This window comes from Macrosteles quadrilineatus, unplaced genomic scaffold (assembly GCF_028750875.1).
Source record: "Macrosteles quadrilineatus isolate MER2022 unplaced genomic scaffold, UCM_ALF_1.0 Scaffold_2__2_contigs__length_208266976, whole genome shotgun sequence".
NCBI lineage: Eukaryota > Metazoa > Arthropoda > Insecta > Hemiptera > Cicadellidae > Macrosteles > Macrosteles quadrilineatus.
The window spans coordinates 141,934,437-141,946,894 of record NW_026542595.1 but is presented as its reverse complement, the minus strand read 5'-3'; the positions used below and the strand labels follow the sequence as shown (position 1 = coordinate 141,946,894).

The 12,458-nt window shown below is 36.3% G+C and overlaps 1 protein-coding gene across 1 annotated transcript in view; it reads right to left on the bottom strand.

Moving 5' to 3' along the window:
• The window catches only part of LOC128984974 (KIF-binding protein), a 46,651-nt gene extending 39,610 nt beyond the window's left edge, over positions 1–7,041 (bottom strand). The window contains exons 1-2 of the mRNA XM_054404345.1: positions 6,930–7,041; positions 2,426–2,845 (exon numbers count right to left, since the gene is read on the bottom strand). Of these exons, the coding sequence (XP_054260320.1) occupies positions 2,426–2,844 (419 nt within the window). The 5' untranslated portion in view covers position 2,845; positions 6,930–7,041. The remainder of the gene's footprint in view (positions 1–2,425; positions 2,846–6,929) is intronic.
• Positions 7,042–12,458: the final 5,417 nt, after the last annotated feature.

The following is a 12,458-nucleotide window of genomic DNA, read 5'->3' as shown; positions in this document are numbered from 1 at the left end:
AAAACGGTTTAGAAAGAAATCGCAAAATTTTTTGTTTTTAGGTTCAAAAATGGGAAAAACCCATTTTTACCCCATAAAACCCCCCATAAACCCCCGTTCCCATGGTCCGATTATGCTGGATCGCGAACTCGTTTGAATAAACGTAGGTTTACACGTTTGTACCAAATTTCATAAAAATCGGATCATTTTTGCTCGAGTTATCGCGCTAACGGACACATATATATATATATATATAAATATATATGTATATATATATATAAATATATATATATATATATGAATTTGAACGGATGGTGTTTTTGGCCTCTAGGGACCTCAAAATGAAAAATTAAATCGGTCTCGGGTCCAGGTCTTACCATGAGTACTACGGTAATAGCTTATTCCCTATATGGGAAATTCGCTAAATATTCCCTATATGGGAAATTCGCTAAATATTCCCTATATGGGAAATTCGCTAAAAAGCCTAAATTGGAAGCAAAACTGGTACGCTGATGATTCTGCATGTTTCGGTGAAATACTTAAAGTTAGAGAATGGTTTAACGCTTTACGTGTTGAAGGGCCAAAATGGGGGTATTACCCAGAACCCAAGAAAAGTGTATTGATAGTAAAACCTGAATATAAAGAAAAAGCAGAAGAAATTTTCAGAGACCTACAAGTGAAAATTGTAACATCGTACAGGTTTTTAGGGGGTATTATTGGTAGCTCAGAAGAAAAGAAGGAATTCGTGAAAGAAAAAGTAAAAAAATGGGTTGATTGTATAAAGAAATTTGGCATAGCTGCACATAAAAGTCCTCAAGCAGCTACTGCCTTTACTAAGTCATTACAAAATGAATGGGCATTTCTCCAAAGAGTAACAGAGGGATTTAGTGAAGAATACGAAGACTTAAAAACTGCCATACATCGCCATTTCACTCCCAACCTTTTCGAACAAGAGATTTCTGAACTTGAACATGACTTGTTCTCTCTCCCTACTCGTTTTGGAGGCTTAAATATTCAGGACCCGACAAAGAACGATGGTATTTCATTTAAAGCATCAAAACAATGCACAGAAAAATTAATATTAGCCATTAAAAATGGACAACCATTAAAGATTAATGATCATGTATCAACACTACAAGATGTAAAAAAGAAGAGAAAACTAGAAAAAGACATGTTGGCTAAAGCAAATAATGAACGAATTATGGAATTACTTCCTGAAAGTCAAAAGAAGCCAATAATTAGAATTGTAGCAGGGAATACTAGCCAATGGTTAACTGTGACACCATGTGCATCTGATCATACGGATTTGTCCCCGGATCAATTCAGAGATGCTTTGTCAATTCGCTATGGCCGCACACTAAGAAATTTACCAGTACGATGTGATGGTTGTGATCAACCTATGAATCTTACACATGCATTAAATTGTAAAAAAGGAGGATTGATCAAACATGGGCATGATCAACATCGAGACCACTGTGCTGCGATAGCAAATATGGCCTGGAAAGGGGTTGAAGTCGAGCCTATTATGAGAGAAGCTGACCCTGCAAACAATGTGCCTGCTTTAAAAGCTGATTTTAAAGTTAATGGTATTTGGGAGGCTGAGAGAGTAGCGTTTTTTGATAATCGCATTGTTAATGCTGACGCTCCTCCCTCTTACGCCAACCAAGAATGGGGAACAATATCTCGAAACCATGCCGTTCAGAAACACAATAAATATGACAAAGCAGCCGAAGACATCAGAGGAAGCTTCACACCATTAATATGTTCCACGGAAGGAGTCCCCCACAAAGAATATGAAGCGTTTCAGAGGAGAACAAGCGAAGCCCTGGCTGTAAAATGGAGAAAACCATACTCCCAAATTATCGGATGGTTGAGGATCCAAAGCCAGCTTTCCATCATTCGAGCAGTTTCGCTAAGGCTACGGGGAACTAGACGAAAAATTCGAAGCATTCAATTTGAAGATGGTGCCGCAATTCCCCCATTGCTCTATTGAGCATTCATTTTATTTTTTTAAACATTTATATTTGATTGAAAATCATAGTCATATGTTGAATTATTTGAAATGTATAAATAAAGTTTTATTGTTTCAAAAAAAAAAAAAAAAAAAAAAAATTTACAGCAGTATAATAATACCTGAAATACCTCCTCTTCATCGTTGACCAGCCTGGGCCGGATGGATAGCATCAAAATCATTAAAAACTACTATTGACATTAAACATATATTTAAAATATACTGACTGCGCAGCGGCGGTGGATGCTTATACGGTAATACGTACTGTAGTAAACTTGTCTTAAGTTAACTACAGTATCCCAGCGTTCAGTAACATTAGGAAGGACAACACTACAAATAAGTGATGCAGTAATTATTTAGCAAAATATGATTCTAAAAGGGCATAAAAGGCTAATTAATGTGGATTAGAAAAAAATATCAGTCTTCAATGCTTACCCATGTGATTTGTTGGGGTCGCCTCGCTGAGACCACAGCAGTCCCAGCTGATTAAGAGCTTTGATTACAATTATTATGCTTTGCGGATTTAAAGCTTTGTCTTCCAGCTTATTCAAGCAATTCATCAACTGCTCTTCTCCGGTCGCCAGTTCTTCTGTATCAATTGAAATAGTTCCAAGCAGTAGCATCACTGCACCATACATGTTCTCTATCAACTCAAAACTCGGATCATTTGAAGGAATGCTATCTTTTATATTTGAAAGGCGAGATTTCATGTCATTTAATACCTCTCGAGCAGCATATTTAGACTTGTACGGATTATCTTCTGGATCCCGCTTGCTCTCCTCCTCCAGTAAGTTTTGAACCTTTTCACACTTCTCCCTTAATTCTATGATAACGTCTTGACTAACTTGGCTCATCCTAGAAATATAAAGATTGATGCAATAAGTTATTACCAAATAAAACAATAAATGTCTACAACAACAACATAAAGTATCTAGAATAAGATATTACTACCGGTATTTAAAAATATACACTGCAGGTAATTTACTAGAGAACCTATCGCATGGAATCGTGCGCAATCTACACACAGGAAATGCAAGACATTTTATTGTTAATCTTTTATTTGACGTTTTAGGGTATTTTGGTTTTGTTCGTAGATAGTGGAAGGCGTAATTGAGTTTGCAGTTTACCGTCTTTACCGTTTTTCTGATAGCTGCTAAAAGATTCTTGTATGATTAATCAACTTTAACCTAAATAATTCTTTTGGATTTAATTTGATTTTCTATAGTAAAATACTGGTTTTTATTGTTTATATTGTAAATTTAAAAATGATACCTTGCGTTCACCAAGTGTGTATTATATAAACAAAGGCTGTTTTTTTAGCACTTTTCCAACAAAACCCACTGTCATTGAGATTTACCGATGTCCATGGCAAACGAAGAAAAGACTGGGAACAGATCTTTCAAGAGCAAAGGGCAGGACAGATTTAAATAACTGCAGTTTGATCCTGGGAATCAATATTTACTTGCCAACCGATGAGCCCGATAGTGTTAAATGCCAATGATGACTATGATGTGACTGAAGAGCTCCATCACCCCACACTCGATAGTGTGCGATACATTCTTTTAACACGCATACCGGCATACATGTTCCATTAATCAAGCCTGATGACGGGATCAAGATTCCTGATTAACATAACAATGACGTTTCCTTGAACTTGAGTACATGAGGTGGTACACCACTAACAGAGAGGCTGTTACAAAATTCTGGATAACTACTTTTCCCAGCGTCGTTTTCTGTAAGTACCTTATCGCTGCTTAAATATTGTTTGCAATGGCCAGGAATATTGTCCATGATTGCGCTACAGTATTCATTTCGGAACAGTCTTCATTTTTTTAACACAAAATGGCACGGTCAATTATGTCATTGCTCTTAACAATTGCATACACTTTCCCATAAATATTGGCAACATGATTGTCCGAACCAATTACTGTAGATTCTGTGGCATCTCAATTACACTGTATCAAAATTCTGGGTAAGTTCCCAGAGTGTCCCATCCCTGAGACGTTAAGGGAAAAGCCATGAATTCTTGTTTAAATGCTGAAGATCTCTTTATCTTTGTGTCAGTTTTGCTTAATCTCATGCAATGCTGTGAAAGAATTAACGCATTGTTATAATGACCCACTCCAGATTCTTATTTGACTGATTGGATTTTAACCAGGCCTAAATTTATTTCTTAATCGTGTCAGATTATTCCCTATTAAACTTGAAATACTTAACGTTAGGTTTCCTGTTACAGGGGAGGTATAAAGTGCATTTTTTATGTGTAGATCAATTTGCCAAAATTTACCATTTGCGGTAGGGTACTCCATAGGCCTACCATTGTACTAAGAAATCTTACTTAAACCATAAGAAAGTTAATAGCTTAAGTTATTCCCTTAGGCCTAAGGGAAATTCACAAAAAATATGAAGTTTTTTGTAAATTTTTTTGCTTGCTCAAATTTAAAAAATAACTCAACTTATCTTATACGCCCGAGAGTCCGATCAGAATAAAAACAACTTAGTTTGCCTATTTAATGCCTAAAGAATCAGTGTACCAAATTTCAGCCTCCTAGGTAAATGGGAAGTGGGAGAATTAGTGATGAGTGAGTCAGTCAGTCAGTCAGTGAGGGCTTTGCCTTTTATATATATAGACTAGCTGTAACCCGCGGGCTTTGCCCCGTTTAACTTCTTAATTTTCAAGATTATCTCGTTCGCATGGCTCAATCACGTCCTGGTTGAAGTTTGTTCGCTACGCTCACTCACCTTTAGGTTGGAGCTCGTTCGCTACGCTCACTTGCCTTCGGGTTGGAGCTCGTTCGCTGCGCTCACTTGCCTTCAGGTTAGCTCGTTCGCTACGCTAACTCGCCTCCAGGTTGAAGTTCGTTCGCTACGCTCACTCACCTTTTGGTTGCAAATTAGCTGTTGTCATAAATGTAAAAGAAATAATAGTGCTGCACCCTGTTGGTAATCCTTGTAACTTTAATGCTATTGAACATCATAGAACAGAACCAACTTGTTTAATTGAAACAGCTGTTAAGATTCAAAAATTCCATTTCTCATAAGGTTAACATGGGAAACTCCAGAGCCACTGGGGCGGAGCCCGAAAGGATTTTTGAAATAAGAATATGCCTATATGTTAATCGGGAATGTGACCTATCATCATGCCAAATTTCAGCCCAATCCTACCAGTATTTTTCGCGTTCACTTGTCACAAACATACATCCAAACTTTCTCATTTATAATATTAGTCCTACTAATATTATAAATGAGAAAGTTTGGATGTATGGATGTATGGATGGATGTATGGATGTATGGATGTATGTTTGTGACAAGTGAACGCGAAAAATACTGGTCGGATTGGGCTGAAATTTGGCATGATGATAGCTCACATTCCCGATTAACATATTATAGGCATATTCTTATTTCAAAAAACCTAAAGGTGAGTGAGCGTAGCGAACGAACTTCAACCAGGACGTGATTGAGCCGAATAGAAAGACCAAAAATATTGTCTACCCACTAGCATTAATATAAGAGCAATAATAAAGAATCGGTTATCCTTTGTACTATATGTGTTTCATTAGTTGTCGTACGTATTTTAATTTAGTTATAAGCACTTCATGTACAATAAGACAATTAAACGTTACGGTACTTAAATTATAAATAGTCAAAGGCAAGACAACGTCTGCCAGGTTCAGCTAGTTAGTATCTAAAATTAAAATCACAGTTTCCCTCTTTTTTTATGATAGTACTTCTTGAAGTTAATATTGCATGAAAAATAATTTAATAGCTTTTATTTTTTTTATTTTTTTTTTACTTTTAAATACTTTAAGTACAGTAAGTTAGCCTAACATATGTGTTTTGGTAAAAAGCTTGGATTTTTCATGTTTGTTTAACTTTTCCAGGAAAACTGCAATCATAATTCATTTCACGACATAATAGTAAAAAAAATGTATTTTACCTGACGGCTGTGTTCAATATAACTTAATTACCGTTCATTTTTAACAATCTCGGCTGCACTTTACTTTAGGTCCTACACAAACAACCGAATGAAAATATTGATTATTTTATTGTTTCATTCGAATGAGTGTAGGACCCAACGAACTATACTAACTAGTAGTATACTAACTATAGTACACTAGTAGTATAGTTCGTTGGTAGGACCTAAAGTAAAGTGCAGCCACAATCTCTCAAATGAAACTGTGAAAAATTGAGGGCAGTAATTAGTATAATACCGGTACACACTATTGTTTCAGTTTTATTTAGAGCTGATTCCACCTACACTAGGGTTACCATACGTCCGGATTTCGTTCAGACAGTCCGGAATTGGAACAGGTGTCCGGTTTGCATCCAAATCTGTGAAATCTCCAGATTTTACTAACTTAAGTTTAATATGACCTGAAAACTTAGCCTAATTGGGGAATTTTACGCCACACGGCAACTAAGTTTGTAACACTGTCAGCACTTTGCGCTCACTGCCTTCTGTCTGCGTCTGTCTGAGGCTTAATTCTGATATATTTGTAATTTTATTAACCCCGATAAGTTTTATTGATCTGAGTTTGATCACATTTTTCATAGGTACCTCAGAATGGCTAAAAACGCATACGGTAGGGCCTATTTCATTGCTTAGTTTTCCAAAATTCTCCGGGGGAGGGCCCGGACTGGTATGGAATACCCCCCAAACCCCCCTGGAAAGCTCATGTCCGGATCTGCCATCAAAAAAATATGGTAACCCTAACCTAAGCCTAGCCTAGTACGAATACCAATATGTTTAATTATTTATTTAGTTGCTTGCTATATATTTAAATAACATAAGGTTCAAAGTTTATTTTGTGTCTACTAAATTTGTCTGCTGTAGAATTCTGAAAAAATAAATTAGGCTAGGCTCATCAAGTTAAAATGAAATTGGACATCCATTTAAGCAGATACATCAGATTATTATCGTAAATAATTAACAACTTACTTTATTCGTTTAAAGTTGATGTTTTAAGCAATAACACAAATTACTTAGGCCTAATCTATAGTTTACTATTTACTACTTTAAGTTTATGCGGTTGTTTATAGTTAAGATATTCAATTACTTAACACGTTAGCTGCCAAGGCTATTTTCCGGGGGGATTGTTGCATTGCCAACTATATGCTCACGTAATATTTTAGTTATATGATGTTATTTATACTTATCTCGGTTAGTTATAATGTTATCTGTCCAAATACCTAAAAGAAAATGGCGGAAAAAGTGTCACCCCGATCGGGGTGACAGTGATTGTTTTCAGTCAAACTTTGCTGGAAAAAATCGCTGTCACCCCGATCGGGGTGACACTGAAATTCGACCATTTGGGATGTATTTCATTTTGTTCGGTTGGCATTAGCGGCATTTTGGTGTGTGAAGACAACAACACCTGCTTATTACTCGACTGTGTTATGTTTACTTCTTCTTGTATTGTACTTTTTAGCTATTTATAGCCTAGTTTTCGTGTTGGTTTTCATAGTGTGTTGTGGCTTTTGTCCAACATGAGTGACAATCTTGGTGATGAAGATATCAAACGTTTTTTGGGTTTACCTATGTCAAGTGAACTAGATTTTGGAGATCTGAGTGATGGTTTTTTGGGAGGTAGTGCTAAAGACAGTGATGAGTCAGACAGGGACGACGAAATGGACATCGACCCTGACTTTCAACCTACCCTCCTGTCAATGTCAGAGAGCGAGCACAGCGACAATGGTCATGTTTTTTCATTATTATACATATATTTAGTTTTTTTTAGCAATGTAATATTGTTTACAGTTTGACATAAAAGATTTAAAAAATATGTTTGTTTTCTTTCTTATCTGTTTTTCATCAGTAGCCTATAACCCAAATACTTACTTTTATGTTTTGGTTAAGGACATAATTTCAGTCATAAGATACAAAAAACCCGTATAAAATATAAACACCAACTGAATAAGATAAACGTTACGTCATTTTATGGTACATATTCCAATAAAGAGTAGATAAAATTGTTGAAAAAAATAGCGTCACCCCGATCGGGGTGACAACATTTCGGTACTTTGTGACGTAAGTTTGGACATGTTATAAACATCAGAATGCAATATAATATTGATATCTAGTTGGCTTGGAGTGTGTATTTATAAGCCACAATGTTTGACTGCCGTTGAACATCAAAGACTGTCAAAAAGCGGCAAAGAAAAAACCCCTTACAAATTACAACTGTCACCCCGATCGGGGTGACAGTGCTCACATACGAGCCAACTGGTGGCACCCCGATCGGGGTGACATGGCAGCTAACGTGTTAACCTCAAAACACTCATGATTTTGACATTGACATTAGCAATTTAGAAGAAAATAGCAAATTTACAAAACGAGAAAGCCTATCAGCACCCAGCAGCCAACTATAGCAACACTTCTTCTCCCTTCTCCAATGAATATACTGTCTTGTAAATTCAGATGATCCATAGATTAAATCTTTGACAATTATTAATATACATAGTATATTATAGATTTGTTCAGATGTGGCCGTGGATATAACGTCCTTTTGTGTCAAATTGACAAATTTCAAAATCAAATTTCCCTATAGGGAAGTAGCTATTACCGTAGGTGGCGCGGTAGGCTCCTTTTATACTCTGTGGCGGGCCACACCGCCGCGCCGCAGCGTTCGACGCGGGCGCTGCATGCATGTTTGTGCAGCAGCCATCGGCATCGGCGGAGGTATCAGGGCTACCAAATTATTGTCGGGACCAGATAAGTTTGCAGTTGAGGGAGGAGCCTATTTACCATAATAAGGTTTTGAATGAACCAATGAGAACGGCACGGTGTTGCCATATCGAATTATACCAGCTGATTTGAAAATATTGCTTTGTATATTTTAATTTGTGTTGTCATTGGCGATGTGGAAACGTCGCACTAGCCTTGTCTTGTGATTGGCTGCCACCAACTGCAAACTTATGTGGTCCCGACTATAGGGATTTCTATATTTACTTCAATCGAATCGTAGTACCATCCGCGTAATTTTACATAGACAAAGCTTGATGCTAAGAAAAGAAAAAGTAAAGCACCTACCATTGCGGCAATCCCGGAAAGTGGAATGGGGGGAGGCAAGGCAGTACCGTTGTGCTGATTATGTTGTTTTGATCAGTTGGCACTTGGCAGCAATCGACAGCTCAGCGCCGCTATGCGTGGCGTGCCGCAGAGTATAAAAGGAGCCTCGGGGCCGGGACCGATTTTACTTTTTCATTTTGATGTCCCCAGAGGCCAAAAACACCATTCGTTAAAATGTTTACATGTGTAAATGTCTACGTGTGTGTGTCCGTGAACGCGACAACTTGAGTTTTTTTTTTTCAATTTTAATGAAATTTAGTTTGGGTGCAAGGTGGGATTAACTGGAATGAGTTCGCGAGCCAGCATGATCGGACCATGGGAGCGGGTGGGGGGGGGGGGGTGGTTATGGGGGTAAAAATTGGGATTTCAAATTTTTGACCTTGAGGGTCAACATCCATTTTTTCTTTTTCTCTCTAAACCTTCTTAAATAGCTCAAAAACCAAATAATTTAGTATATCAAAGTTCTTTTGTACGGTTATTGGTAACAGGAAAAATTCAAAAGATTATAAATTTAAAATTCCCATGATATTCTTGTTGAGGATATTGTAAAATGTTGTAGTTTGCTTGTTTGTGGATATATTTTGATCAAACTTGGCAAATTTATTTATCTTTTACCAAGATATTAGTATTTTACTAAAATTACATTATTTATTAATTTTCTTTTAGCAGCAAACCTATGTACACCTAATGTTATTTAAATTTAACTGAAAATCAATCCAGACATAATGGAAATTCGCTTAATCGGCAGGTTTGCTGCGGCGGGGGTATTTTTAATTTACAGTAATAATTATTGTAAAAGATACTAGTTTAAATGGATTCCAACATTTATGCTGCATCTCATATACATTTTACACTGTTAATAACTTATGCTGGTTCGCGAACCCAGACAGAGCACACTTTCTCCTCAGGACATCCCACGGATATTGCGACAGGATATGCAAGATATCCCATAGTAGTCCTATGGTCAACCTGGGATATCCCAGGATATCCGCAGGAATACGTAATGTCCCCGCCCGGGGATACTACAGTATATAATATGATTCTGTTAATCTGTTTAGGCCTCAAGTAGTTGAATTGTTTTTCTGGTAGTTGGAGAGGATACTGGTATTTGAATATAGATTATTTAATTACTATTAGATTAGCACTGTTATAATTGATTGTTATATGATTAAAATTAGTTTTAGATTATTTTATTAATTTAAAGTTAGAATTAAATACACGTTTCACACAACTATGATAGAACTCTAGTTTTCCTGAACTCAGTGGTAGTAATATGTCAGTAGGTAATGTAAAGTCAGCCCTTGCTAGCCACAGTGTTAACAAGACATATTTACAATTTGGGAAACCTTAAACTTTTAAAACAAATTATAAAACCTCAACATCTTAATGCGTGGGAATCTTATTTAATAGAAAAAAAACAGACCAAAATTATTTGTTAATTAATGAAGACGGCCCAATTACAAACTCGGAATTACTGAAAATAATTACTTTAAGAACAACACTGTAATATATCCAAAATTCAAAAGATTAATTTTTCTAATACTATTTTTTATTTTTCCAATATCCTTTAAATCATCCGTTTTAACATTGTTTAAAATTAATTTATTAAGTAAATATTTACTTTTTGTACCAGTGTAAACACAGCCTGAAGATGAAAACCTAGTTTCTGAAAGCGCTATTGAACAAAACAAATTATTATATATTGGCCTTGTTGAACATTTAAATTTGGATATACATTTCATCAGTGGTAGTAGCTTTTTTCTTCAGTTTGTTACCGGGACATTACGGGACATTACAGGATATCCAGTGGATTTTGTACATGTCCCGGGATGTCATGGGACATTCTGGGATACCCAGGATACCCTATGGCATTCGTAAATATCCCGGGACTTTACAGGATATCCTGAGGTTAACTTACAAATCCCGGGACATTATGGTATATTGTAGGATATCCTGTGGATTTCGTACTCGTCCCGGGATTTTGCGGGATATCCTCAATCTAGCGTACATATCCCGAGACATTCTCAGGACATATGGGACTACTATGGGATGTCCCTGGGATAAAGTGTGCTGTCTGGGAACTCATTCCAGTTAATCCCACCTTGCACCCAAACTAAATTTCATTAAAATTAAAAAAAATAACTCAAGTAGTCGCGTTCACGGACACACACACACACACATTAATAAGGTTATCATGTGATGTATGGGAGTTTATTTGCAAATTCCTGGATTACTATGCTGCATGCGATAACTCAAGCCCTTTACACGTTCCATCCTCCCATTATAAGCTCTTTGGTGTATCTATTTTAGGATGGATTTTAATTACATCATTTTCAGTGTATAGTAACTATAATGCTGTAGTACAAAGTGGGGGACCGTGGATTTGAGATTATTAATTAAATAATATTTTTTTACGAGGAAAATACTTATAAGTGGACTTGATTTTAATTTTTTTAATAAAAAACTAAACAGTAAAATTCATAGTAACACTCGGTAGTTAGTTATCCTGCGTGTAGCATTTTCTGAAAAATATAATTCATTTTTCGTTGTAAAAAAGAATAGTCCGCTTGTTTGACGTGTTTTATTGGTAGTTTGTTCTGAAATATACTTTGCACAACACTACTACACTATTTTTACGAACTTCCCACGCAATAATTTATTCCAGAAAACAGCTATTTGCCGCCAGCTTAATCAAATGGGGTTTCATTACGTACTACTGTACTGTAATGAGTTTTTACCGGACACCAAAAGCTGTTTAAAATGTATTTGGCAATGAGTGGTTATAAACAAAAACATATAACCTCGAGTTGGTGGTAATATATAAGGATTTTTACAGATTTAGTAGTATGGCGTAAATAAAATATCGTACGTCACTCGTCCAAAATGTGTTTACCGGACTCGTCCCGTCTTCACTTGCTGACTTCCTCTCGCACGGGAACGACCAGACTCGTCCGGTAAACACCTATTTTCAGGACTAGTAACGTAATATACTATTTTGTGTCCTCTCATTGATGATTCGCCACGAGTCCATTGATTCATTCTCTTAATATGATAGTAAATTGATTGTAGGATTCCCAGAAGTGATATTAGTCACTCACACCACTTCAGATGACGAGATGAGCATTATGAGTCATTGTAATACAATAAGTTCAGTTTGTTTGATTTTTTACCAGATTAACGATAAGACTGAGGCATTGGACGATCCTTGCAATTATGATACCATTAACATGAGTAAATCATAATTTTTGGACTGATTGTACAAAAACTATTAACCAAAAGTTAATTTTAAATTATTACCGCTCAAAATGCAGACAGTCAGTCGCGTAAGAATGTGCTGTGACTAATCAGAAATAAAATAGTGCTTAATAAATAACGCCTTGCATTATTCTAAGCCATCTC